General features: G+C 45.9%; 1 protein-coding gene across 4 annotated transcripts in view; it reads left to right on the top strand.

Moving 5' to 3' along the window:
* The window catches only part of CDKL5 (cyclin dependent kinase like 5), a 148,158-nt gene extending 121,943 nt beyond the window's left edge, over positions 1–26,215 (top strand). For 3 of the 4 annotated variants that reach the window (XM_029079692.2, XM_029079690.2, XM_029079691.2), the window contains exons 13-19: positions 2,555–2,656; positions 2,884–2,989; positions 6,271–6,394; positions 15,856–15,955; positions 22,347–22,469; positions 23,617–23,736; positions 25,774–26,215. In XM_029079692.2, coding sequence (XP_028935525.1) covers positions 2,555–2,656; positions 2,884–2,989; positions 6,271–6,394; positions 15,856–15,955; positions 22,347–22,469; positions 23,617–23,736; positions 25,774–26,169 — 1,071 coding nt within the window. In that variant the 3' untranslated portion in view covers positions 26,170–26,215. The remainder of the gene's footprint in view (positions 1–2,554; positions 2,657–2,883; positions 2,990–6,270; positions 6,395–15,855; positions 15,956–22,346; positions 22,470–23,616; positions 23,737–25,773) is intronic. The other variant, XM_007670353.3, reaches the window with a different exon arrangement.
* Positions 26,216–27,998: the final 1,783 nt, after the last annotated feature.

Below are 27,998 nucleotides of genomic sequence, written 5' to 3'. Positions count from 1 at the left end.
CCGCCTCTGCAACTCGTCTGCTGTGTGACCTCGGGCGAGTCACTCGACTTCTCTTTGCATCAGTGACCTCGTCTGTAAAATGGGAATTTAAGACTGTGAGCCCCACGTGGGACCCCCTGGATTACCTTTTATCTACCCCGGCGCCTAGAACGGTGCTTGACACACAATAGTCACTTAAGCAATACCGTCATTATTAGAACCCATGGCTTGCTGTGTGACCTTGGGCAAGTCATTTCACTTCTCCGGGCCTCAGTTCTCCTGATCTCCTCCCTACTTAAACTGCGAGCCCCGGGGGAGGGGCGAGACAGGGACGGTGTCCCACCTAATTAAGCTATAGGTACCCCAGCCCTTAGAACGGCATTAGACCCTCGGTCAGGATTTAACAAGTACCATAAAAGACAGAATGGTGAACGAGACTGAACACATATAGACAGCAGCAGGGTGGATTTAGGTTAGTGATCTGGAAGAATTTCTTGATAATGAGGGTGGTTACACCACCGAGTGAAGGATAGAGAGATATTGTAGAATCTCCATCACGGGGATTCTTTAAATCACAGGAAAAGATTTGCTTTAATTCTTTACATTCCCCCACCCTGGACCGTAGGCATCTGATGGTCAGGGATCTTGTCTACTAAGTCTGTTATATTGTACTCTTCCAAGCACTCGGTACAGAGCTCTGCGTGACGGAAGCGCTCAAATACGATCGATTGACAAATCGGACAGACTGTTGTCTTGCTGGGCTGGTTTAAACGTGATCAACCTTGAAAGTGGTGGGGGTGACTAGTCACCTTTCATGGTCTCAACCAATCCCAAGATTATCTCCTCAGTTTCAGTGAAATTCATTTTCACCCTTTTTTTGGGTGCCAAGCCAAGAAGTTAGTGATATCTAGTGGAATTCTCGTCATCAGAATTATTTCTTCACTCCCGCTGTGCCGACTTTCCCTCCCCCCACCCTTCCTCCTTGAAGGGAGAGCGTGGACCTTTTTTCCCCTTTATTTCCGGTAGGCACAGAGGTCTGTATCAGACTCCGATTCTTAGGGGGAGTGTGAAGAATTTGGAATGGAATTTCCCCGGTGAAGAACAACTAAATAATTAATGGGTTGGAAAATAGGACCTCTGTGGAAAGAGGAAAGGAATTATCAGGTTTTCTAGAAAGGAGAATTCATCTTAAAATTGAAGGGTTTTTGTCTTCATTTTCTTCTTCTTCACTTCTTTAAAGTGCTTACTATGTGCCAGGCACTGTACTAAGCACTGGAATAGATACACGCTAATCAGGTTGGACGGAGTCCCCGTCCCACTTAAGGCACACAGTCTTAATCCCCATGTTACAGATGAGGTAACTGAGGCAAAGAGAAGTCAAGCGACTTGCCCACGGTCATATAGAAGATGCCAGCGTTTCATTACAGAAAGAGGGATTACGATTCGTTAGGAGGAGAAGCAGCATGAGCTAGTGGCCAGAGTACGGGCTTGGGAGTCAGAGGACGTGAGTGCTAATCCCGGCTCTGCCACTTGTCTGCTGTGTGACTTTGGGCAAGTCACTTAATCTCCCTGTGCCTCAGTTACCTCATCTGTAAAATGGGGATTATGACTGTGAGCCCCAAATGGGACAACCTGATTACCTTGGATCGACCCCAGCGTTTAGAACAGTGCTCAGCATGTAGTAAGCGCTTAACAGATACCATAGTAATGATAACTTCATGACAGTATGATTATTAAATGGTGGAACTCGAATTTTATCAAGATGTTAGATGGTCGATGCCTTAATACTTTCTTATCGAAGACGCCTTTTCCCGGAGGGAGCCCGATAACAATAATAATTGTATTTAAGCGCTTACTATATGCAAAGCAATGTATTGAGCGCTAGCATAGATGCCAGGTCATCAAATCCCACGTAGGGCTCACAGTCTAAGTAGGGGGGAGAACAGGTATCCTATGGCCATTTTGCAGATGAGGGAACTGCGTTTAACCATGAAGGTGCCATTTCACCCGCGAGCTCCGCTTTCATCCACTCAGGTGGGCTTGCAGTGCAACAGTGGGGTGCTGGGACAGGAGACAGTTATATGATTTTGAAAATGCTGCTTTTTGCTTTTGAAACAACCAGACCTAAATTTGTGCCTGCCAGGACTGACCTGGTGCCTGCATTTCCCTGGCCCTGACTGAAAGAAATCCCTTCAGACTCCAGAGTCCAACCTTCGTCCCTTTCGTTTTTGTGCAGAGACCTTTTTCAAGCGTCAGATGTTTGTTTTTAATAAACAGAACGAGCTACACACTCCTCCCCTCCTCCAAAATTTGCCATAACAATTTAGTTTTTAGGACTTCTTCGATCGTAATCACTCTTCTGTTCTTTCTTTTCTGAAATGAGATAGAAACTACCTCATCCGTCGGCAAATTTTTCCATCCTCGAGTACCTTTATGCACGTTCATTTGAGGTGTGAGGAACTGATCGTACAACGATCTGTGATTGAGAATCCCGAAACTTAGGTGTCTTCCGTCCAAGGTATGAAAGGTCTGGACCCTCTGACCATTTTACGTAATCGTTTTTCTTTGTTTTCAGCCAGGTGAACAGATTCCTCCCGATATGAATCTCACGAGACCTCCAATGAAAGATCCATCCAGAGATGGCACCTCTGCATTTCACTCGCGGCAAAAGTCCGAGGTCTGAATTACTTACTAAATCTACTATTGCGGCTTCAGGCGCAGATTTTTAAACATTCTTTTGGCCTCTTGATCAGAGCGAATCATTTTTGCTCCGTAACGCGTTTGAGGGCTTTATTTTATCGAGGTTAATCAGAGATGTCAATTAGCTTCCGTGCAGGAGCATGTAGCTTCGATCCCGCCGAGTCTGTTTCGGTGTTGAATTTTAAAAATTGCTCCCTGCCTTAGGGTGGAGCTTACCATGACCCACATTCAGACGACGGAGCGGCCTCGAAAGAAAACAGACATCTCTACAACGATCCTGTTCCGAGAAGAGTTGGCAGCTTCTACAGAGGTAATTTCGCCGATACATTTTGCAAAGCTTCGGATGTCCTTTGATGTTTAATGCAGTGGAACCAGATGACTCGAGAACAGTTTAAACTCGGGATGATTAATGGAGTAGTCAGTGGAGAAGCAACAGATTGTGAATGGAGGGGTCCGGTGGTTCGGAACCCTCTGGGGAAGCTGGGGAGAAAATCACAGCCCCCACATTTAAGGTTTTTTTTCCCTGAATTGGTGGATCAGCTGCAAAGCCTTAGAAGGTAACTAACTCACATCCCACCTCCCTACTCTATATTTTAATTATTATTATCATTATTATGGCATTTGTTAAGTGCTTACTCTGGGCCAGGCTCTGTACTAAGTGCTGGGGTAGGTACAAGCTAATTAATAATAATAATAAAATTTGTTAAGTACTTACTATTTGCCAGGCATTGTACTGAGCGCTGGGGTGGATACAAGCCAATCAAGTTGGACACGGTCCCTGTCCCAAATGGGGCTCACAGTCCCGATCCCCATTTTAAAGATGAGGTAACAGACACAGAGAAGTCAAGTGACTTGCCCAAGGCCACACAGCAGGCAAGTGGCGGAGTCGGGATTAAAACCCCTGCCCTTCTGACTCCCAGGCCCCGTGCTTTATCCGCTCGGCCGTGCCGCTTCTCCAGTAGATTGGACTTGGTCCACATGGGGCTCACAGTCTTAATCCCCATTTTGCAGGTGGGGTAACGGAGTCACAGAGAAGAGATGTGACTTGCCCCGGGTCACACAGCAGGCGAGTGGCAGAGCCGGGATTAGAACCCAGGTCTTCTGACTGCCAGTCCCGGGCTCTTTCTACTAGGCCAAGGGTCTTCCCTGACCCAAGTGAAGGGGAACACTACGGACGGGAAGACATTTGGGAGGAGTCAGGGTGACCTCAGATTTGAAATAGAAGGCTGACCTATGTCTATGCTAAGGTGGGAACCCCATTCTAGAGAAGCAGCGTGGCTCAGTGGAAAGAGCACGGGTTTAGGAGTCAAGGGTCGTGGGTTCTAATCCCGGCCCTGCCACCCTTCAGCTGTGTGACTTTGGGTAAGTCACTTCACTTCTCGGTGCCTCCCTTTCCTCATCTGTAAAATGAGGATGAAGACTGTGAGCCTCTCGTGGGACAACCCGATTACCCTGTATCTATCTCAGCACTTAGAACGGTGCTCGGCACATAGTAAGCACTTGAATACCAACATTGTTATTGTTATTCTAATCAGTCAGCAGTAGCACTTGTTGAATAATAACTGTGGTTTTTCTAAAGTATGTACCAAGTACATATGAAAGGCTGGGACTGATGCAATATAAGGAGATTGGACACAGATCCTGCCCCACAAGGGTCTCACAGTCTAAGAGGGAGGTAGAATAGGTATTTTATTTTCATTTTAACAGGTGAGGTAACTGGGGCCCAGAGAAGTTGTGACTTGCCCAGTGTCACACAGCGGGCAGGAGGCAGAGCTGGTCCTAGAATCCAGATCCGCTGACTCCTAGGACCATGCTCTTCCACTGAGTTGTGCTGCTGTGTGCTCTGTATAGGGATAGATGCTTGGAAGGGTACACTCAAAGTATAAGTTGTGGTCTTCCCTCAGAGAGATTACAGTCTAATGGGGGAGACAGACACAAATTCTTTACAAAAGGAAGAGCATAAGAAAGGACAGCACTACAACTGTTGATTAAGCTCTATATTGGATTCATTTTTGCTTTGGCAATTCACTTGGGCCAATGAAAACATTTTAAATACTCTGAATTTTTCATGAAGACTCCAGATATGTATATTATAGAACATTAAATGAAATACCGCAAGTGCTCGGTGGAAAATGCAAGTAGTAGAGGGAGATTTTTATAGAGTTCAAGTCCGTTCCCTGAACAGACTGCTGTTGTTGGTTCAAATCTATATAACGCCTGAATAATTGGCCCAGTAGTCAGTGAAGGTGTACTGTAAAGTCAATGTTAATTTTAGAGGGATTAGAGCTGTCACTGGAGCCATGTGTTAGGCTTCACCCTCTGGAGAAATCGTTTAAATGATAGTAATAATAATAATAATAATGATAACGATGGCATTAAGTGCTTACTAAACACTCGGGTAAATGGAAGATGGTCACATTGGAGCCAGTCTCAAAGTGGGACTCAAAATCTAAGCGGTAGGGCGGGTGGGCATCTTCCCCTTATTTTACACTTTAGGAAACCGAGGCCCAGAGAAGTGGCGTGACTTGGACAAGGTCACACAACAGGCTAATGGCAGAGCTGGAAGTAGAACCCAAGTCTCCCGACTCGCAGTCTCAGGCGCCACTAGGACACATGGGAAAATGTCGGAGTCCGCTTGCATTAGTGCATCATTTTGCCTTGCAACGAATCCACTGTGTGGGTTGATGGATGAGCCACCCTGACAAACGCAGCCTTGAGCGAGGTCAAGTTTCAAGAGTAATGATGAAGTGGGAATGTTCGGTGTGCACCTAAGTTGATCATTCCTCCCCTTTGATTCTTAATGATTAAGCCAAAATAAAATTAAGCACACTTTACTAACCCTCTAAAGTGTCCTCCCCGATAGGCTTAGCAGTGCGTATCTTTTGCCGTAGAATACCGTGTCTGGTTTTCAGTGTTAAGCTGACACGCTCTTGTCAGAGGAAAAGCTACAACAGAAAAACATGTACTCAAATGCGAACTGAAATATTGTCATTTTCCCTTAATGAGCATTTGTATAACTTTTGTTCTTTTCATTAGTTCTTTTTGTTTTTGGAGACAATTGTGAAAAAAATTTAGAAAAAAGCATTCTCTAATGTTATTATATCCCTTATCCCTTATCATGTAGGTAACAGGTAAATGTTTTACATTTTGTTCAGCCTGTGGCCTCTTAAAAATGTCAGACGGTAAATATACGGTTGAGTAGATCAGTATGAGGAACACATTTATGTGCCTTAGAGATCGCTTCTGAATCCTGATTCTTCTATGTTGCAAAAAACAATCTCCCGATCGAGGAAAATAAAACCGTACAGCAAAAAACAAATGGGGATCCACGCTTATTAAGAAATGTTCAAATTCCTTTCACCCACAGGTATCTGAAGCAGGTATTCTTATGGAGGACCTGTTTGCTGTGGGCCTTGTCAGAGTTATAAATGCTTTCATAACATTGAAAAGTGGCCAGTTGCAAGGTTGGCGGTGTGTTATTTTTTCTTTTTCCTGTTTGGGGATTGCAAGCAGAGGGATGAAGCACAATAAACATGAGACCTGTTTTGGACAGAGAGGGATTAATACTGATTATTTTGTTTCTTTGTTCAGTTCCATCTCCTCGGCCAGATAATTCATTCCATGAAAATAATGTGTCGTCTCGCGTTTCATCACTGCCATCCGATAGCAGCTCTGCTACCAACCACTCAAAAAGACAAACAACTTTTGATCCATGGTAAACATTTTGTTTTGGTTTCGTTACAGACTTTACAAAAGGAAAAAAAAAATTAATCGCGAAAAGAGTTTCGGGGTCGAAAACTCTCTGGGCGCGGTTCCCCCGCTTTATCTCTTTTTCCGGAAGACTTGGTAGAATAAGAAGAGACTGTGGTTTAGCAGATTCCATAATGACTTTGAAAAACATTGAGTTTTATGCGGAAGAATGATCTTCTGGTGAGACCAGTGCATTGACTCGTCCTCTCAAATCTATGGTAGAGGGCTGACCGAATGATCGTCGTTCTTGATGAGGCCCTTGTGAAGTGAGCTGCTTATACTCTCCCGAGCGCTTAGTACAGTGCTTTGCAAACAGTAAGCGCTCAATAAATTCATTCAAGTGTATTTATTGAGTGCTTACTGTGTGTAGAGCACTGTACTAAGCACTTGAGAGAGTACATACAGCAATAAACAGACACGTTCTCTGCCCTATTGACAGATCTGAATATCGGAATGGAAGTGAAAAAATAAAAATTTAAGCAATAACAATAATAATAATTATGTATTTATTAAGCGCTTACTATGCTCCAGGCACGGATCTAAGCACTGCTATAATGTGGGGGGTGTCATACGATTGAGTAAATGAATGAATATTTTTTTTTATTATGATATCTGTTAAGTGCTTGCCAAGTGCCAGGCACTGTACTAAGCACTGGGGTAGATACAAGCTAATCAGGTTGGACACAGCCTATGCCCCCCATGGGGCTCACTCTTTGAATCCCCATTTTACAGATGAACTGAGGCCCAGGGAAGTGAAGCGACCTGCCCAAGGTCACAAAACAGACAAGGAGCGGAGCCGGGATTAGAACCCAGGTCCTTCCCACTCCCAGGCCCGTGCTCTATCCATTAGGCCCCTCTGCTGCTTCCGGCATGTCTGTTAGCATTTGCCTTCTGTCATGGGCAAGAGCAGAGGGTGATGATTCAGGTTATACCTTGTCTTAATAATTTGCGGGGCCTACAGGCAGCACGGAAAAGAGTTTTGTAAAATGTGCAGATGGATATTTCAAAAGACTACGTACCAAAGAGTCCCTAGTAGAAAGGTAAAAGTAAATTCCAGAGGCCCATTCTGGATCCCATCTAAACCACCTGCAGTTGCAGGCCAGTATTTCAAATGGCACCTGGGGCTTAAGACCGCGTAGCCCGTTTGGGAGTTGGACTCTGTCGAACCTGATTAGCTTGCACTTAGTACAGTGTCGGGCACATAGTAAATGCTTAACAAATGCCACAAAAAAAAAATCAGTCAGTCTGTAGTGTCATTGAGCAGCTGCTCTGTACATGGCATCGTAATCAGGTTTGGAGGGAGGTCAGTAAAGTTATTAGACAAGATCCCTGCCCTTGAAGAATTTATAGTCTTTCAGGACAGATGCTAAAATAAGTTTGAGAGAGGAGGAAAGGAGAAAAATAGGTATGTAGTTGAGGGAGTGCTTGGACAGGTCACTTCACGGTCTATACAAAAGTATAGCGGGTGGTTTTGAGTGTCTGTTTCCTTGTCAGGCTGTTGCTCTGAGGATCACCCCTAAGACGTGACGTGATTCATAGCATTTAGAATTTCCTGATAGTCATGGGAAGTCTGACTGGGCTTGGGGCTGAAAGGCCATGACCATTTAGGAGTGGCCTCGGGACCGAGAAGAGGTCGTGGGTCACTTTTGTCAACCGCCTTGGTTACCCTGCCTCAAAGTTGGTTTTAAGTTGTGGAGTCTGATTTGCGTCTCCGCACGTCTTCAAGTACGGATGTGGAGGAACTGGAGCGCGGTCCAGAGAAGAGCCATAGAAAAGATGAAAGCAGAAAGAAATAGATTCTCTAAGACACAGGGGCAAAGACCAGGGATTTGTTAACGGGGAGGCGAGAAGGCTCACTTCTCGCGTCAAGAAAGTTTGGCGATCGGGTGTCCGCCGGGTCCTCAGAGCACGGGACAAGACAGAATGGGCTGATATCAAAGCAGGTGAACTTCCATTTGAACATAAACTGATTTTTCAAAATGATAAAATTCTGGAACAGGGTTCCAAGGGAAACTGGGAACCTTGATCCTGGTACAGCTTTGCAAAAAGACTAGATGAATCACCTGTGCTGGAAGAGATGGTCATTCATTCACCTGTAGGCACGGGGTAAGGACTGGTGACCCACTGAAATTACTTAAGCAACAGGGTATGAGCTGTGGATGATCCCCACTGTGAAACCTGTTCTTGCTCTAATGTTGGTATGGGCTGGAAATGTTCCTAAAAATGTTTCTGCAGATATAGATTTTTACCGACTGAGGGTCAATAAAAATCTATCTTCAAGGCCTCATTACTACGGAACTTAACAGATATACATCTATCTATATGTAGGTAGAAAATAAATAATATGTGTGTATATGTATATACAAATACATAATACGTATATATATATATTTTTATGAGCAGTGAATTGGCCATCCAGCAACACCCCCCACGCGTCTGCTGTCCGTTTTTGCATTTCTTATGACTCTCATCCAAAAAGCCCGGAGAAGTCATGAAATGAGCGTGACTCAACTTGATCTTTTTTTTTTCCATTTTCCCCTAATCGGGTCTTTAATTTCTTCCCCAAGTGAAAGGTGTCCGTTGGAGCGAGAAGGGCCCCAAGTTTGAGACCTGTTATATTAGCAACATTCGAGGGCTCTGCTCTGCAGTTGTTCGTTGAGGTGGTATTGTTGAATGATTTCATGCTCTAGTTTAATTTTCACTAATGCGGCACTTGGGTTTCCTTGGGGGAAAATTTCTAGACCAACTATCTATAATACAGCAAGCTTCCGACTTGGAACTTGTCGTTACACAGTAGATTAACTGGTTTGTGGAAAGATTGGTGGAGACATTCTGATGGAGTCCATCTGGCTGCACTCGAGGGTGACTTGTGGAGCGGGGGTTTGTGTCCGATAGATGCAGCGGGTATTGTTCACCCCCTTAGCCCGCTTAGCCTCTTTTTTATAGTCAGTGGCATTTATTGAGCACCTACTGTGTACGGAGCACTGTACTCAGCACGCGGAAGGGTACAATAAAGTAGAGTTGGTTGGTAGATCCGTTCTCGGCCCACACGGAGCTTACAGCCTAGAGGTTATCGATATTAATCCGGTCCATCCGTGGTGCTTATTGTATGTCTTCTAAGTGTACTGAGCGCCTGGGAAAATACCACAGAAGCATGAGGCTCGTTCCCTGGTCACAGGGAACCTATGTTCTTAACAGGGAAGGTAAGCGTAAAGATGTTTACAACTCGTGAACTCAGAATAAGTAGTTGAATGTCCAACTTAATATAACCTCCTGCACTGGTGCGAAGTATTCACTGACTCGAGCGTTATTCTTTCGGATTTCAGCTTTTGGTATGGTGTTTTACCCTTCCTCCGAAGCTCTTCACTTATTTCGTCTGATGAAAAAGAGGCATGTTAGCAATTCCATTTAAAGCCTTTTCTTGACCCGTCTTTATTCGTGTTGCCCAGATGCTCCATTTGCAGGGTGCCTTGCCTTTGAGTTCTTATTTAGAAGATTTTTCTTTCTCCCTTCTCTCTCCCCTCTGAAAAATGGGGTAAATTGGATGCCATGGAAATAACTGTGGTTATTGCAGCAAAGGCAGCTGGACCGAGAGGCAGAATAAGCCAGTGAAAAGAGAAACTCCCAGCTGGAGTCTCAACCCAGCCGGACCATTAAATCTCAGAGCTTTCCTCCGGGCTAGTTCTTCACCTCTGGTCTGCTAGATTGGCTCACGGAGGCTTCGTGAGCGGCAGGTACTTGATTAGTGATTTTTCCTAGCCTTCTTCAAGATCAGTTGGTGGAATCTGCCGCAATTAGTTGAGCTCTCCTCTGGACTCTCCTGAGGGGTGCGTGTCTGTGCCTCCCGTTCCATAAAATCCCGCAAAAACAAAGCATCAGGTCGGCTCGCTCTAAAGAATCGAGCTGTACTAAGAGATGCAAGGTTGCGAGCATTTTTGCAGGGCTCACATCTTTAAGGAAAGGGCTGTGGATCTCTAATGAATCCTCTTTACTGACGCTCTCAGGTTTTCTGAGGCCTTGTGAGATTTGAGTTACGATGAGATAGAACACACAAGGTTTCTTTCTCTTTTAGAGGGTACGTGGTAGGGCATTTTACCCTCTTAGTGGTGTGCAACCAGTAACGGGATGGACCCCCGAAAGATCCGCTCTCTGTAACTGTTATTTTCTTAGCGATGGTGTAGCTTTTCCTGGAGATCTCCAAACATGTATATTTCACGGGTGGAGGGAGAGAATGACAAAGGCCCTAATAAATCGTTAGGCTGCAGTGAAGCACCTCCTTTTCTCCTAGAATATGAGGGTTTTATTGATGAGGAAACTCGGTTAAGGAAGGCGCCAGTGGGTGGCCAGACCCCCAGGGGAGGAAGCTACGTGAAAAATAAAGCAGAAGCCCCCAAAATCAACAGAACTACCAGGAGAAGAGCTGCAGTACAAAGGGACTGCACTGATCCATGTTTTACTGGCGACCAGAACATGTACGTGTCTACCAGCGCTTAGAACAGTGCTTGGCACATAGTAAGCACCTAAATACCATCATCATCATCATTATTATTACCAAGGCCACGTATCGTACCCTCCCAAGTACGGAGTACATTGTTCTATACACAGTAAGCGCTCAGTAAATGCCACCGACTGATTAGAGAGGCTAAACGGGCTAAGGGCTGGGTGTGAACAATACCCACTGCGTCTATGGGACATTATTCTTATTAGTAATAACAATGGCATTTGTTAAGTGTTTACTCTGTGCCGAGCACTGTTCTAAGCACTGGGATAGATACAGGGTTATCAGATTGTCCGTGGGGCTCACGGTCTTCATCCCCATTTCCCAGATGAGGTCACTGAGGCCCAGAGAAGTTAACACAGTTGTCCAAAGTCACACAGCTGACAAGTGGCGGAGCCGAGATTAGAATCCACGACCTCTGACTCCCAAGCCTCTGCTCTTTCCACTAAGCCACACTGCTTGTCTAGAACACGGATCAGTGTCTTCTTGTACTGCAGCTCTTGTTATTGGTCTTGATTTGGGGCTGGGTGGGGGCGGGCGGTTTGCTTTGTCTAATAGGTGTTCCAATCCCCCTGTTACAGACCTGAGCCACGGGGCTTCTCCTCAGCAATGACTGGAAGCAGGGGGAATGGCTCCTCAGACACCAGCGGAGTGTAGCAGCCACCGTCGCTGTGATTATCACTGTCTCACAGCCAAGCTACTCCCGCCATTTCAAGTTTGGGAAAACCCCATTCATAACCTGGTTGATTCTTGAAAAGAAAACGGATGGTCTCTCTCCTGCTCTTGAGGAGGAGGAATTTATCTTTTTCTACCGATGGTATTTAAGCGCTTACTATGTGGAAGACTGTGTTGATCGCCGCCGGCAGATGAGAACCTTCCTAAAGCTAATCATGATGATCGCGGTAGTTGGCAGTGTTTCCTTTGTGCCGCGTATTATACTATGCGCTGGGGCAGATACAGAATAATAATCATATTGGATACAGTCCCTGTCCCACAGGGGGCTCACTATTTCAGGAGGAGGGAAAAAGGTATTGAATCCCCATATTTAAGATGAGGAAACTGAGGCACAGAGAAGTAACTTGCTCAGGGTCACACAGCAGGCAAGTGGTGGAGCCGGGGCTCACAACTCCGGTGACTCCCAGGCCCGTGTTTTTTCCGCTAGACAGCAACTGCTTTTAAAAATGTAACGACCAATTGCGAGTAGTATTTCACTCTCTCATTCTGAGATGAATGCGTTCAGCGTCTGAGACAAGGTCCATTCTGTCCTTTGATTTTAATTAGTTTTGGAATTTTTGAATAACATAACGCATCTGGTTGTGCCTTTGTCGATGAATTAGTGTCCATATTTCAGGTAGAATGTGTCTCGTTTAATGAGTGTATGATAATGAGATTCTTCTTTTTACGCAGAACCGTTTTGCATTTTAATTTAATTACAAAGACCTGAAATAAGGGCTTTATGAGAACCCGCTGGCTTCAGACAGTGTTGACTTTTATTTACAATGACTCAGCCCTGGTATTTATTTCTGTTAGGTGACTTGGCAAGCACCAATTAGTAAAACGTGAGCCAGTTTTAGAAAAATAAACGCACGGATGTGTCCCGACTGTTTAACTTGGAAGGATATTCACCACACTTTTTAAATGAAGGCCGAAAAAAAATCAATCTTGGCGTTGCTCGGAATCTGGGATTTCTCAGAAATCAGGTGATGTTCTTGGTTAGAGATTTCTAGGTAGCGAGCCTGTGGCAAAGGAGGCCTATTAATTATGCCTTTGGGTTGTTTTTTTCATTTGTTTATGGAATTTAAAAGCAATTTTGTTCATATGATGACTCAGAGAAAAAGTCATCCCTGAAGGTATCATCCAAAATCGGATTTGGGACCTTCGTCGCTGCCCTGTTGGCAAGAATTGTACAGAGTGCTCTGAGATCCATGACACATAACCTAGATTTGGGGGTTCTCCAAATTCTTTTTGTTCTGTCTTCATTCAGTCATATTACTGAGTGCTTACTGTGGGCAGAACACTGTATTAAGCCCTTGGGAAAGTACAGTATAACAATAAACAGGCACATTCCCTGCCCACAACAAGCTGACAGTCCCGCTTCCCCTCTCCTGGTGTTTTTCCCCCTTCATTCCTCCTCTTTTCTCTCTCCTTGATGAGCTGGACTTTCATCTCTTCCTCTTTCTCCTGTCCACCTCCTGGACATTGTTGGAGATACCTGATCTTCACCTACTGTCTATCTTTCCCTTCCCTGCATCTCTCCTTTCAGTCATCCTCCTAACAGCAACCTTTGCTCCCAGCTCCTTTTTTTTTTTGGCTCTAGTCGATAGAATATGACCTGTTCGCATTAGGCAAATGCCACTATATTCACACGTACAGAGGCCTACCCATTCGTAGGTTGGGTAGTGGTTAGCGAGTGGAAGGCCATCCGCTGAAGGTCAGAACTCACCCAAGTTGGGCAGCAGCGGCAGGGGAGAGAGTCGAGGGTGGAGACTTGAGTTGACTGCGCGGAAGGAGGCGACGGTAAACCACTTTGGGATTTTTACCAAGAAAACTCTACGGATCCACTACCAGAGCGATTTCAGGTGGAGGAGAGGCGTTCTGGGAGAGATGCGTGGTGTCGGCTATGGGTCGCCATTAGACTAGTATTTAAATTGCCAAAAAGAACGGCATTGCCTCTGGCTACCTTCAGTGATTATCTCTCCACCTCACACCTTTCAGTTTATGTCCGCCAGCTCAAACGGGAGCTAAGTAGCCCTCACCCATCTCTTGGTGTGGTGATTTAGGTGGCCTGAATAGACACAATTAAGACTCCTGTGACTCTTTATCACCTTTGATTTTGGAGGATTTTGGAATGGCTTCATAAAGCCATTCATTTAAGGCCTAAGCTAAAGTTAGCAATGGTAATAAAAAATTCAATGCATGCCCTTCTCCCTTTCCAATGCAAAATATTTGATTTTAATGCTAATTTATATTCTCATTTCCTTGGTAATCTATACTATTTTATTTCCATTTCTACATACTTTTATGTTGCTTGGATCAATATTTTTGGATCTGTGCTATGCACTTAGGACAGCGCTTAGTATCCTGCTTAGTACTTGTCTGCTGTGTGACCTTGGGCAAGTCAATTCACGTCTCTGTGCCTCAGTTACCTCATCTGTAAAATGGGGATTGAAAGTGTGAGCCCCACATGGGACAACCCGATTATTCCATATCTACCCCTGGGCTTAGAACAGTACTTAGCCCATAGTAAGTGCTTAACAAATACCGTCATTATTATTATTACAATTACAGTGTTGAGTGCTTAGTACAGTGCTTTGCACACAGTAACTTCTCAATAAATCTGATTGAATGACTGGATGAACGCATCTTAAGAATGTATTCACGCAGCTTGGACAGTATGCTCTGAATAGGGAGGGAACATGTCTACTAACGCTTCTGTATTACACACTCCCAAGAGTTTAGTTCAGTGTCCTGCACCCAGTAAGCACTCAGTAAATCCCAATGATTGTTTTGCATTATTTCCCGTGGTCACCCCTATTGTGTTTTGCACTCTTTCGCTTAGGATTCTCTTTTCATGGCACCAGTCAGAGCTACTAACCCCAGATCAACAGTGCTCCGGGTCAAGAGCTTGACCCTTGACGTGAGATAATAATAATAATGGTAATAATAATTGTGATATTTGTTAAGCTCTTACTATGTGCCAGGCATTGTAGTAAGCGCTGGGGTAGATGCAAGGTATTGGGTTTGGACATAGTCTCTGTCCTGCAGAGGGCTCACAGTCTTATTCCCCATTTTACTGATGCAGTAACTGAGGCACAGAGACGTGAAGTGACTTGCCTAAGACCACACAGCAGACGAGTAGCGCAGCCGGGCTTAGAACCCATGACCTTCTGGCTCCCGGGACAGGGCTGTTTGCACTATGCCTGGTTGCTTCTAACATAAATTCTAATCTCCTTGTGTTGGTTTAATGGGATCTCTTTGAGGCAGGGGTAGAACTCGTTGACTCGTTAGATCCATCCCAACCTTGAGAGTCTGTGATTCTTCAGTCCGATTTGTCCTGGGGCCTATAGTTTTGGATCCTCATTCAGAGCACGGACTGACCAAATATAACATAAAATTTTGACATCCCGTTTGTTCTCAGTCGATGGCAGATAAAGAAAACCAATTCTTGCCTCTTTGATGACTTGAATATCAGCTACTCCCATAAATCACTTATGGGTAGCTAACTTAATGAATTGGGATCCAATCCCATCTTAAAACAGGGGAAATAAAATATCTTCCTATAGGCTCTGACTCATCATAAGAATAATTTATCATCCAGTTCCAGTTACAAGACTGAGGGAAAAGCTTCCAAGACTGTCTTCCTTAGCTCTAATAAAAGTCACCTCCTATCAAAATACCCTCACCCACTTTTCTAAATTATAGCTGAGCAAGAGATCCAGAGTGGCGTATTAAGAGGTGGACTCTTTTCTTACATTCTCGCAAAACCGGAAACATGAGATACAAAGCCACTTTGCCCCTGAGTCTTTAAAAGAGTTTTCGAGTCGTAAATCCACAGTGCTGAATATTGACCATTTTTACCACTTAAGGTATTCGTTAAGCACTCACTATGTACTCAACACTTTTGAAGGGCTGGGACAGATACAAAATAATCTGGTCCCACGTGGGGCTCACTGTCTAAGCGGGAGGGAGAACGGTTTTCGAATTCTCATTTTACAGTTGAGGAAACTAAGACATGGAAAAGTCAAATACCTTGCCCAAGGTCACGGAGCAGGCCTGTGACAGAGGCAGAGTTAGAACCCTGGTCCTCTGGCTCCCAGGCCCCAGGCTCTTTTCACTGGGTCACTCTATTTATTTAATATACATATTTTGTAGTGGAGAAAGAATCGTTGAAAACAGATGAACAAGATGATCCATTTCTTCCCGTTTAGGAAAAGTCCTGAAAACGTTAGTCACTCCGAACAACTCAAGGATAAGGAAAAGCAAGGCTTTTTCAGGTCGATGAAAAAGAAAAAAAAGAAATCTCAAACAGTAAGTAGACCACTCTACCATCACACCCGGGCCAAATGTGTTTTTTCTGTCCATACCGGCTGTCGTATTTTAACCCGGGCTGTGTGTGCAAGCGTCCTTTTAAAATGTATTTATGACTTTGTTCTGATACACTGTGTATATCTTCTGGGGGAAAATGATCGTCTTTTACACTCCTCATATCTTCTCGGCTCACAGAGGTCTCCCTGATCTCAAGGGGATCTCAATGGACTGGAAATGATGCATGGAAATGTGGAAGAGAAAGTGCATCTTATACCTCTATGACTAAACCTTCTTCACTGCTTGGCATACATCTCTCAGGCTGCTTAAAATCTGTCATTCTTCTGGACCAATTCTCTGGCAAACTTTACAGAAATGAGAAAAACAGGGACTGAACTTTAAAGGAAGTTTGAATTTAGACGTGCAGCAATAATCCAGCACCGTTGAGAGTTTTCACAATCCACTGTGGGGTGTAGAATTCCAAATTTCACCTTTTCTCCCCCCCAGAGTCACCGATGGGCTACGGAATGCGTCTTTTAGTCTGTCGGTACCTGAATGCAGGGCAGGCCAGGGTGATACCGTGCGGGCCTTGTTTTGCTAGACCATTTAAATTAATCCTGATGAAGGTGGGAAAATGTCACTCATCCATTGTCATCGTCAGCACCAAAGAATATGTTGAAATGCAAAGAACCGAAATGAATTTTAACTTGGAATTTAAGTCTTTTTCCACCCCCTCCACTTCCAGACTAGAGTTATCCTTATTGTTGGGTGGGAGGTGGAGGATGGAAGTTATTTCTTTTCCAAGTGATGTTCTGCTTTTACTTCAGGTTAATATTGACAGGAGAAAGGGGGCATTTCAAACTTTCGCAGGTCATCAGTTTTCAAAATAGGGAGTCACTAGTGTTTCACTATATGTGGGTGTGTGTTTTGTGTATATTAATCCACTTCTGCTACAGTGAAGGCAACAGAAATTCAGATATAACCTTAAGGAAGAATTGTTTTCTCCCAAAATCTTCTTCTAGATTAATCTATCAATGGTATTTGTTGAGTTCTTAACTCAACAGATCATTTGACTAAGCGCTTGGCAGATGCTTACCCTCAAAGAGTTTATAATCTTGAGAGGTAAACAGACATTAAAATAAGCTAGTTGGTAGACACAGTCCTTGCCCACAAGGATCTTATAATCTAGAGAGGTAGACAGGCCTCAAAAGAAACTACAAATATGAACAAATGTGCAGTGGGGCCGAAGCCGGGGTGAAAATCAAGATGTTGTAGATACCTTCAGCATGCATTTGTCATGTTTGAACACTAATTTTTGGTTACCGTCCATTTCAACCTCGCCATTTAACCGTGATTCTCATTATATGGATAAGAACGGCTGACGGAACAAAATAAATTTAATAGTCTAGGGGACAGGTTAGAGATAAGAAACCCCAAGCTGAAAAATATATAAAACCAGCAGAAATTCCCGTACATTGTGTTGGAAAGGCGTCAATGCAGCAGGTGTTGCCAGGCAGCCGACCAGTTTTATTTATTCAGTGCTTACTGTGTGCAGAGCACTGTACTAAGCGCTTGGGAGGGTACAGTATAACAGTAGAGCAGACACATTCCCTGCCAACAACAAGTTAATTGTAAAGGTACTGCCGATGCCGATGTGGAGCACTTACTGTTTTCCCTTTTCTGAAGTTAAATATGTAAATACAGCCAGTCCCCCTCCCTCCTCAGCCCATAGCCTCCTTCCCCCTACCTCCTGTTACCCTCAGGGACCCTCGCTAGTAAAGCAGGTGACTGGGATTCAAGGACAAGGCCCATTTTTCTGGAGAAAGACTTAATTTTAGCGAGAGAGACCCAGCCTGATGGGAATTTTAAGACATACAATAGATTACAGAGTAATCGTGCCAAGGAAATAAATATGACTTAACCGTTAGGAAACATTTGTTAAAATTCAAGTGAAGAGGAATAAAATCATTTGTATTTATTGAGCGCTTACTGTGGGCAGAAAACTCGTAGGTGCTTGGGAGAGTGCAATCTAGAGCTGGAGTGGCCACTCCTTTAGACGAAGGCACCACCGTAAGTGTTGTTTTGGGTTTTTTTATGGTATTTGTTAAGTGCTTACTCTGTGCCAGGCACTGTACTTAGCTCTGGGGCAGTTATAAGATAATCAGATTGAAAACAGTCCATGTCCCCCATGGGCCTCATGGTCTTCATCCCCATTTTACAGACGAGGTAACTGAGGCACAGAGAAGTGAAGTAACTTGCTTAAGGTCACAGAGCCGACAAGTGGCGGAGCCGGGCTTAGAACCCAGGTCCTTCTGACTCCCGAGCCCGGGCTCTATCCAAGAGGCCACGCTGCTTCTCGTTCTTTATGTTATGCCATCTCCTACCGCGGGAAGAACAGACATGGTAACCACCCAGCCCCAGTTGAAAACACCGCCAGGTCATGTCGGAATTGACAGCAGCAACCATTTTGCTCCTGAGATACTGTTGTCCCAGGGATCACTTACCCCTTCCCTAGGCAAGATGGGGCTTCAGTCACTTCTCTCTTCTCAGAGAAGCTGTGTGGCTCAGTGGAAAGAGCATGGGTTTAGGCTTCACAGGTCATGGGTTCTAATCCCGGCTCCGCCACTTGTCAACTGCATGACTTTGGGTAAATCTCTTAACTTCTCTGTGCCTCAGTTACCTCATCTGTAAAGTGGGGATTAAAGACTGTGATCCCTCCGTGGGACAACCCGATTATCTTGTATCGCTCCCCCAGCACTTAGAACAGTGCTTGGCATATAGTAACCTCCTTACAAGTACCATCATTGTTATTATTATTATTACTAGTAGAGCAGTGCTTGGCACACAGTAAGCGCTTAACAAGTATTATCATTATTATTATCATTATCCCGGCTCTGCCAGTTCCTTGCCGCTTGGCCTTAGGCAAGTCATTTCACTTCTCTGTGCCCTCGTCTGCAAAATGGGGATTAAGACTGCGAGCCCCACGTGGGGACATGGAACTGTGTCCAGCATGATTGACTTGTCTGTACTCCAGAGCTTAGTACAGTGCCTGGCGCATAGTAAACCCTTAAGAAATACCTTCCGTTGCCAAGATGTTACCATCTGCAGGGGCCATTTGGGCGCCCTATGGCAACTTGGGCGTTTTGGATAAGTCTAGCTGAACTGGAGGACGGCAAAGGGGTCTGAAGGGAGGCCTCTTGTCACTTGCGTCCAGGAAGCCCCGTTCCTAGCTCCATTCCAGACGTGAAGGGGAAAAACCATACACTCTTCAGAGAAGCGGCCTGGCCTAGCGGAAAGAACAGTGCTTGGCACACAGGAAGCGCTTAAAGAGTTATTAAAGAGTCCGAACCTGGGATTCAGATGACTTGGGTTCTAATCCCAGTTCTGCCCCTTGTCTGCTGGGTGACCTTGAGCGAGTCACTTCCCTTCTCGGGCCTCAGTTCTCCCTCCCGCTTAGACTGTGAGTCCCATGTGGGACATGGACTGTGTCCGACCTACTTCACTTGTATCTACCCTAGCACTTAGAAAAGTATCTGACATAGAGTAGGAAGTTAACAAATACCATAAAACCCCCCAAAACAACAACAACAAAAAATACCCAGGGAGGCCAAGGAGACTGGGCCTCCCCAGTCTAGAATTCTCTGGATGTCAATGTTTGGAGAGTGAAGATGAACTAACGGTGAGACAAAAACACACAGTCATTCTGGAATAGTATTTATTGAGTACTCAGTGGTATTTATTGAGTGCTTAGCACTGTGTTAAGTCCTGGAGAAGACTGCCATGAAGGATAAACAAAGCCTCGGAACCTGGCCCTCAGGGGAAGAATGGAAGAATGGTTCAGGGGATTTGGGTGGGGGATAATAACAATAATGGTATTTGTTAAGCGCTTACTATATGCAAAGCACCGTTCTAAGCACTGGGTGGGGGGGATACAAGGTGATTAGGTTGTCCCACGTGGGGCTCACAGTCTTAATCCCCATTTTACAGATGAGGGAACTGAGGCCCAGAGAAGTGAAGTGACTTGCCCAAAGTCACACAGCTGACAAGCGGCGGAGCTGGGATTAGAAGCCATGACCTCGGACTCCCAACCCCGGGCTCTTTCCACCAAGCCACGCTGCTTCTGTGTGAGGGGGTGGTTAATTCACAGAAATGGGAAGCGGCGTGGCTCAGTGGAAAGAGCTTGGGCTTGGGAGTCAGAGGTCGTGGGTTCGAATCCCAGCTCTGCCGCATGTCAGCTGTGTTGACTGTGGGCAAGTCAATTAACTTCTCTGGGCCTCAGTTCCCTCATCTGTAAAATGGGGATGAAGACTGTGAGCCTCATGTGGGAAACCTGATTACCCTATATCTACCCCAGCACTTAGAACAGTGCTCTGCACATAGTAAGTGCTTAACAAATACCAACATTATTATGAAGTATTTGGAGGATGTAGGCCAAGGGTTAGTACTAATAGCCTCTCTAAACTGTAAGCTCCTTGTGGGCAGAGAACATGACTATCAACTCTGCGCAACTGTGCTCTCCCAAATGCTTAATATAGTGCTCTACCCCCAGTAAGCACTCAGCATTGATTGATTGATTGATGGAGTGACCCCTGGGTGCAAAGCACTGTACTAAGTGTTTGGCAAGTGCATAACAAAAGTGACACAGTTCTTCCCCACAAGAAGCTCATACTTTAAGGAAAGCACCGGACTTTCTCCCTGAGAAAAAGGGATGATCACTTCGGGTGAGACTGTCACTTGGTGAAGTCTTAGAATGTGTGGCTTTCTGGTGTTTAAACCTTTACATTTTTGACATTTAAAAAGACGAAGGATTAAATGCAGCCTCCAACGTCATTTCCAAACCATAATTCCAATGTGTATCGATATTCAGAGGCAGATTTTTCAGGAGGGGTACAGTTCATCCTTCCAAATATTTGGTTCATTAAAGGAGCACCTAGATTAGCTGTTGTAAGAGAATAAGGGAAATTATGCATGACTTGGCGAGTATCGACCCTTTTTCTCTTTTTCCCGGCAGGGTAGGGTACTTAATTCCAAGTCATCTACGTTTAGTCAGTTACGACCACGAGTGAGATGGAGGCAGATCCGAGTTCGTCCCCCAATTCCCGTGTGTCCCCGAGTTTTCAAGCCTTCTCGCTGCCTGGCACCCGATTTTTGAATGTTTGCCTGTAGGAGTGGTGCCAGAATCGGTGTGGATAATAATGTTGTAGATCGCATGTTGGCAAGCGAAGATCTCCCCCATTCACTTAGCCCCCTCGAACGTGGTACCTTTGAGGAAGGGTGGAGAGAGAGGAGTCACTGAAAAGAGTACCCCAAAGTAACACCGCAGACGTTCGCTGCCTGCTTTGAAACAAGCGAAAGCGGAAGCCAACTTGGGAGATCTGGCTTCAAGTGGTATATCCCAAAAATATTTCATATGCTTTCGGAACATATGTTGACTTTTCCAACTTGGAAATGCTGTACTAGTAAATTGGTACCCAGGCTAGCTACAGCGTTTTGTTTTTAAAAGGTGTTTTGGGACTTGTGGGCAATGAGAGAAATGTAGTGAACCATGGCAGATAGTTTTGTTATTATTATTATTCTTATTACGGTATTTGTTTAGCGCTTACTAAATGTGCCAGGCATTGCTCTAAGCGCCGGGATAGATACAAGGTATTCAGGTTGTCCCACGTGGGGCTCACAGTTTCAATTCCCATTTTACAGATGAGGTAACTGAGGCACAGAGAAGTTAAGTGAGTTGCAAGGTGACACAGCAGACAAGTGGCAGAGCTGGGATTAGAACCCACTACCTCTGACTTCCAAGCCTGTGCTCTTGCCCCGAGGCCACGCTGCTTCTTGGCTCAAATGTTCCCATGGGTCAGATGTTTCAAAGGTCCCGAATGATTCCTTTTCCTTGTTTCAGATCCGTCACTGATATATTTGCTGAGGTGCTAGTTTCCTCATATTTATTTACAAGGTGTTGTTTTACCATTGGAGAGAATTCTTAAATTTGCTTTTATTAACTATGCTTTGAGTTGAAAATAAATCCAGTCTAAGTCTCCCGGTAGCACAAGAAAGATCGAAGGGGTTCTGAACAAACTCTTCCCGAGAACAATATTTCCGTTGGTAAAATAACGGCCGTATATTTCTAATCCAATGGAAGATACCTGAGGGCTTTTAGTGCTGTAGAATGTGTGCCGCCATGTCTTTTAACTCGGTTAGAAGTTCACCGATACCGTCGACATCCGTTACAGGCCTCTCGTGGACTCTAACAAAATCGAGCTTGTCATGAAGCAGAATGTGGGTATTATTCTGATTATCATTGACAGAATATATAGGTATGCAGTATTGTTCCAAGGACTAGTCTTTCTGAGACTAGCACTATTGTTTGCATTTAGTTTATTTGTATCTTATATTGCAGACAGAATCCGCCAACGGGGAGAATCCGAGCATCAAGAAATCCCTCTTTCCTCTTTTTAATTCAAAGAATCATGTAAAGCATAGCTCTTCTTTGAAAAAGCTTCCTGTAGTCCCTCTACCTATGGTATTAATTTTTAAATTGGGTAGCACTGAGAACTGCGCCAGTGAACTGATTTCACTGCCTACCAACAGCATGTGTTTTATTTTCATGGGGTCATAGTCTCTTTTTGCTGGTTAAGGAACTTGAGCCAGTTCCATAAATTCACTCCGGACCAAAACTGGGGCCCCTCTGGGTAATTTGAAGGAGCTAACCGAAAAGGGAGGCACCGTTGGTCTCGAAAAATTACCCAGATCCCTGGAAAGGCCAGTTGGAATTGGGTGCTCATCCAGCTGTTTGAATGGCAAGAGCCCCAAGATCACTTTCTCCCGCAAGAAGCGGGATGTTCTGATCGAAAAACGTCTAGGCGTCTGGCCCGCGGACTCATTGGATGGAGTCCTCATTTACAGTTTCTTTCAACCGAGTCAAGTTTCACCGATTAAAATCTCATCGGAAACCCGGGTTCCGTGAAAAAGCAGCTCCTGTTAGTTGGGTGCGCTCTGTTCTTGGCCTGCTCTAGTTTTGCTGATGACCTACTTTTGGTGCTAGGGCGTGGACCCTGATTTAGATGGAAATGGACTCATCACTGAAATGGAAGAAAAAAGATTCCTTACTATTTGTTGGGGGAATCTCCCTCATTTCGAATCATCCCAAGACATTGCATGGGTGAGGCGAAATCACCGGGCACTTGCCTGTTGAGCTGAGTGTTTGAAAAGATGGAATAAACCACGCTTTGTCCGCTGGGAGGCCGTTAAAGTTAACCAGACACCATTTCCCCCGCCAGATATGCTATGTGGATCCCTTCTCCCCCAGGGTAAAGTCTCGGTTTTATCGAACTGGTTCAGAACCTACCTGCCGAACGGAATGCTGTTGAATGAGGAGAAAACACAGTCATTCTTTCTGTAGCCGGTTTTAACTGCTCTCTCTTACAGCAACTAAACTAACAGCATGGGGGAATGCTTTGAGGGTTGAGGTGTTAACCCAGCTGCATGTTGGCCCATTTCTCCTTAATGCAGGGAGGCAGTTGTTAAGGAAAGCCACCCACCTAACCCGGGGAAATCACTTGCATCGTGTCCATCGGGTGTCTGTGGTCTTCCTTTCGGTCCGGGAGTGGTCGTCCCTCGACCGGGCCGTTAGACGAGACTGACCGCGAGCCTGTCCCGTCCTCTTCCAGGTGCCCAACACAGACGGCCAGGATCTCCTGGCGTTCCAGAAAGCCATGCATCCTTCTAATCACCAAAGCAGCAGGCCGAAGGAGTGGCGCCCCGAGAAGATGACAGACCTCCAGGCGCACGTACGTGGGAGGGGTTCTCGCCTCTTCTCGCGGCTTATTCAGGGCTGGGAGAGTTGGTTCTGGGGAAAATCCATGTTTCGGCAAAGATCCGGATAAGCGGCAGGCGAGGGGGAGGTGAAATGTTAGCGTAGGAGTCAAGCGGAAGGAAAGCGTGAGGGCTGCGGGGGGACGGAGCACAGGCCTGGGAGTAGGAAGGAACTGGGTTCTGATTCCAGATCTGCTACGAGTCTGCTGTGTGACCTGGGGCAAGTCACCTAACTTCTCTGTGCCTCATTTATAATGGCAATTAATAATAATAATAATAATAATGTTGGTATTTGTTAAGCGCTTACTATGTGCCAAGCACTGTTCTAAGCGCTGGGGTAGACATAGGGGAATCAGATTGTCCCCATTTTACAGATGAGGGAACTGAGGCACAGAGAAGTTAAGTGACTTGCCCACAGTCACACAGCTGACAAGTGGCAGAGCTGGGATTCGAACTCATGAGCCCTGACTCCAAAGCCCGTGCCCTTTCCACTGAGCCATAAGACTGTGAGCCCCATGGGTCGATCCAACCTGATTACCTTATGTCACAGAACAATGCCTGGCACATAGTACGCGCTCAATAAATGCCACAGTTATTTCAGGAGGCCAGGGACCACTGTGTCCTGAAGATCTCAAAATGGAGTCCCCGCTAGGAAGCTTCCCGAACGTGGGAGTTGTGCTTTTAAAATCGAGTACTTATTTTCCTTTTAACTTCCTCACGGGTGTCAACACCTACGCTTTATGAAAGGCCTTTTTGCAGAGTGGAAGGAAACGGTGAATTTGAAGCGGTTATCGTTAAGTTCTCGGGGAGGTGCTCGGGACCTGCTGTGAGAGTCAACAGATGAGCCCAACGTGATCCCGGCACCGCGGGCTTAGCGCGTGAGAGCAGAGTGACGGGGAATAACAGGTTGCGTCGCCCACAGCCCCGGAAAAGCCGCCGTTCCTCAAAACGGCAAGCCGTGGGAGTCGAGATGGGCGAGGCAGAATTGGGCATGGAGAAACAGAACAACGAGGGGCAGGGGAAACCTGGAGAGTCAGAGATCAGATACCGCAAACCTCGAAACACACAAGAACTGCATTGTGGATATTTGGGATTTGAGGATATTTGGGCGGAGATCAGGCAGGGTCTAAATTTAATGTTATGTACAGAAATGAGAACATAAAAACAAAAAGAAATGGCCCACCGGGCTTTTTCAGTGTTCCACATCTTGTCTCCGATAGTGGCACTGAATCATATCCCAAAGAGCAATATTATTGTTACCCTCCTGATCGGCTATTCTGATGGTCAGGAATGAGTCCTCTAGAATTCATAATTTTCCTCCCAATGCCTACCCAAAGCATACATCCTTTTTAAATAGGCCCAACTTTCCCCTTTCACATTCCTAACTTTTTTTTTCCAAATTATCAATTTTAGACTTCTTGCCCTCTTGGGCCCGTTGCTATTTTCTGCCAGCACAACTTGTAGCATTTACCCCTTTCTGTGGAGGAGAATTTCTTTTAGTCTGTTTGCAACTTTCCACCTTCAAGCTCAAGAAACCCCCGGTTCCTGTTGCTGTCGGATTGAGCGACTAACCGTTTCAATTCCAAACTGTCCCCGGCCTCTACGATTCTGTAGAGGTAGTGAGGCCTAGTGGATCAAACGTGGGTCTAGGAGTCCGAAAGGCCTGAGTCCTAATCCCATTTCCACCGCTTGGCTGCTGCGCGACCTAGACCGAATCACTTCCCTGCCGCAGTTATCTCATCTGTAAAATGGGGATTAAGACTGTGAGCCCCATGTGGGGACAGGGACTGTGTCGAACAGGATCAGCTTGAATCTATTTCACCGCTTAGTACGGTGCCTGGTACACAGTAAGCGCGTAGCAGATTCCTTTGGGAAAAAAAAGTGTTCCCACTTAGACTTTGTCTTTCCAAATTGAAGAGATTTAATCCTTCCAGCCTGGCGTCTTAGGAGAGTCTCGTCACTCTGATCATTTGCCTGATCTGATCTGTCTTTCCTCCTTCCCTTTCTTTCAGACCCAGCCTCTAAAATCCCTTCGCAAACTATTGCACCTCTCTTCCACCTCCAATCATCCACCTTCTTCAGACGCCCGCTTTCAGCCCATTCCAAGCCAGCCAGCCAAAGGTTCCTTCTCGGAGGTGCGCATTCACCCTCTGAGCCAAGCGTCCAGCAGCAGCAGCGGCAGCGGGAACGTCCGACAGGAAGGGGCGCCGAAGGGCCGGCCGACGCTGCAGCTGCCGGGCCAGATAGATCCCGGTTGGCACGTCCCTCCCGGGGGCAGGAGCCCCAACGAGGGCGCCTCCTACTCGGAACAACTGGGCTCCAAGGGCGGGCCCAACGGGCTCCCCTATAACAGAACAAACCGATCCCGGATGCCAAACCTGAATGACTTAAAAGAGACGGCCCTGTAATTAGACTCGGGGAGAAATCCAGTCCGGCTCGCGGCGGGGGGGTGGAAACGGGGCGGGCGGGGGTGGGGGGCGGGGTTAAGGTGCGGTGAGCCAAGTCTCTTCAGCTTTACGGAGGGGTGTAATATGTCTGTGCGGAGCGGGAGCGTCCGAGCGCCCACGTTGGTAGCCGGGGATCACGGTGGCAAGTAGTGACGGGCGGCCTAGGCCCACCAGGAGCCTCGCGGTGGCGGATGGGCAGAGCGTGCAGTTCGGGGAGACGCGTTATTCGGCCAGCTTTTCCCTCCCCCTCGCGCTCCGGCCCAGCACGCTCTCTGTCGGAGTTGAGGAGGTCCGTCCGGGCGATTCAAGGAGCGGGTAGAATTTGGGTCTGGAGCTGAGCCCCAGCCGCTCATTTCTTGTCGCCGGTGCCCCGGCGCCGGGCGGGGAGGGGAGCGCGGCGGGGATCAGTGGGACGGTCCACCCATCTCCGTCGCCGGGTTCGGAGCCAAGTTCTACGTCTTAAAATTTGTTTTTTAAGCTTCCATATTTGATAGGATTTATAATATTTATTTACGATGAACTGATATCGTACTGTTAGAATCATATCTCTCCCGTTACGACGTAAAGTTATTTTGAGCTGTTTGGAACATTGTGAAGCAGTGCGACAGCTTAGGTAGTTTCTATAAAAACTAAACAGTAACATTTATATATTGCATCAGGAGTATTTTATTCTCTATATAAATCTCTATATGGTAAATACCTGTCCGTTTTCTATATCCATTTAAAGAAAGTATTGTTATGACACTATCTGCCATATTTTTCTACATTTGTGATATAAAGTGCAGTATTATACTTCTAATAAAAGGGAGTTGATCCGTGGATACGTGTGACTGTAACAGTGAGAATCTTGCTCAGCTCTTAGAGCGCCGTACTGTAAGGCATTTTCTTGGCAGCAGCCAAAATGTAATCTTCGACTTCCAGACTTGATCGTCGACTGTTTTGCCGGAGCCCATGGCAGAGTACGAGACCGAAGAACTGTAATAGCGCAGTCTGTGCTCTGCTCCGGGCTTGCTCTTTAGACAGCTGCGTGCGTACAGGTAGAAAAGAGGCAGACCCAGGTCTGGCGTCGGTTTTACCGGGCCCTCGAGCCACAACCGAAAGGAGCGGATGCTCTTCCGCTTAATATTAGGGAATGGAGACCAAAGAAATCCAGTTTGGTTTGCAAGTGGGATGCCAGAGTTGTGGATCTGGAAACCGCACCAGACTGCAGCAAATCAGGGGATTCGCTTTATGCCCGGTGTACCATCCACATAGATTGCAGTCTACCAGTGCCTGGGTGTGAACGCTGGACTGGGGGTTCAAACAGCGGGGCGCTTATTTTTTGCCGTCTCCGGTTGGGCCAGGAAGCTCCTGAGCAGTGAAATTTGACTGGGGAGAACTCCTAGGAACCCCCTCTGTCCTCTGGTGTCGACCACCAGCAGACGATCTCTTTCAAGCTAGAGCTCCCGTCGCTACAGACGGCAGGATGTTTTCAAAGCAATTTCCAGTGGCGGGGCGATTTGAAGTAGAGCGAGTATAGTGTCAGAACAATACCATCTTTCTAATGTTTAACGTCTCTGAACTCATATGTTACTCCCAGATGTGGTTTGAGGCCTTGCCCACTTTTGACAGTTGCAAATGCTTGTGCCTCTGTGTATTTTTGTCCAGTATTAATAATAAAAGTAATGATTACCTAAATGTTTTCATCTCTCCATCCTGATAGATTGTTGGAAATAGCCATCTGGTAGCCCTGGAGGTCCCGAGTCGCTAGAGAGTACAGAAAATGGCCCGAAAATGTGATTTGCCAACTT

The sequence above is a fragment of the Ornithorhynchus anatinus genome, chromosome 15 (genome assembly GCF_004115215.2).
Source record: "Ornithorhynchus anatinus isolate Pmale09 chromosome 15, mOrnAna1.pri.v4, whole genome shotgun sequence".
NCBI lineage: Eukaryota > Metazoa > Chordata > Mammalia > Monotremata > Ornithorhynchidae > Ornithorhynchus > Ornithorhynchus anatinus.
This window is presented reverse-complemented; position numbering and strand designations above follow the sequence as displayed.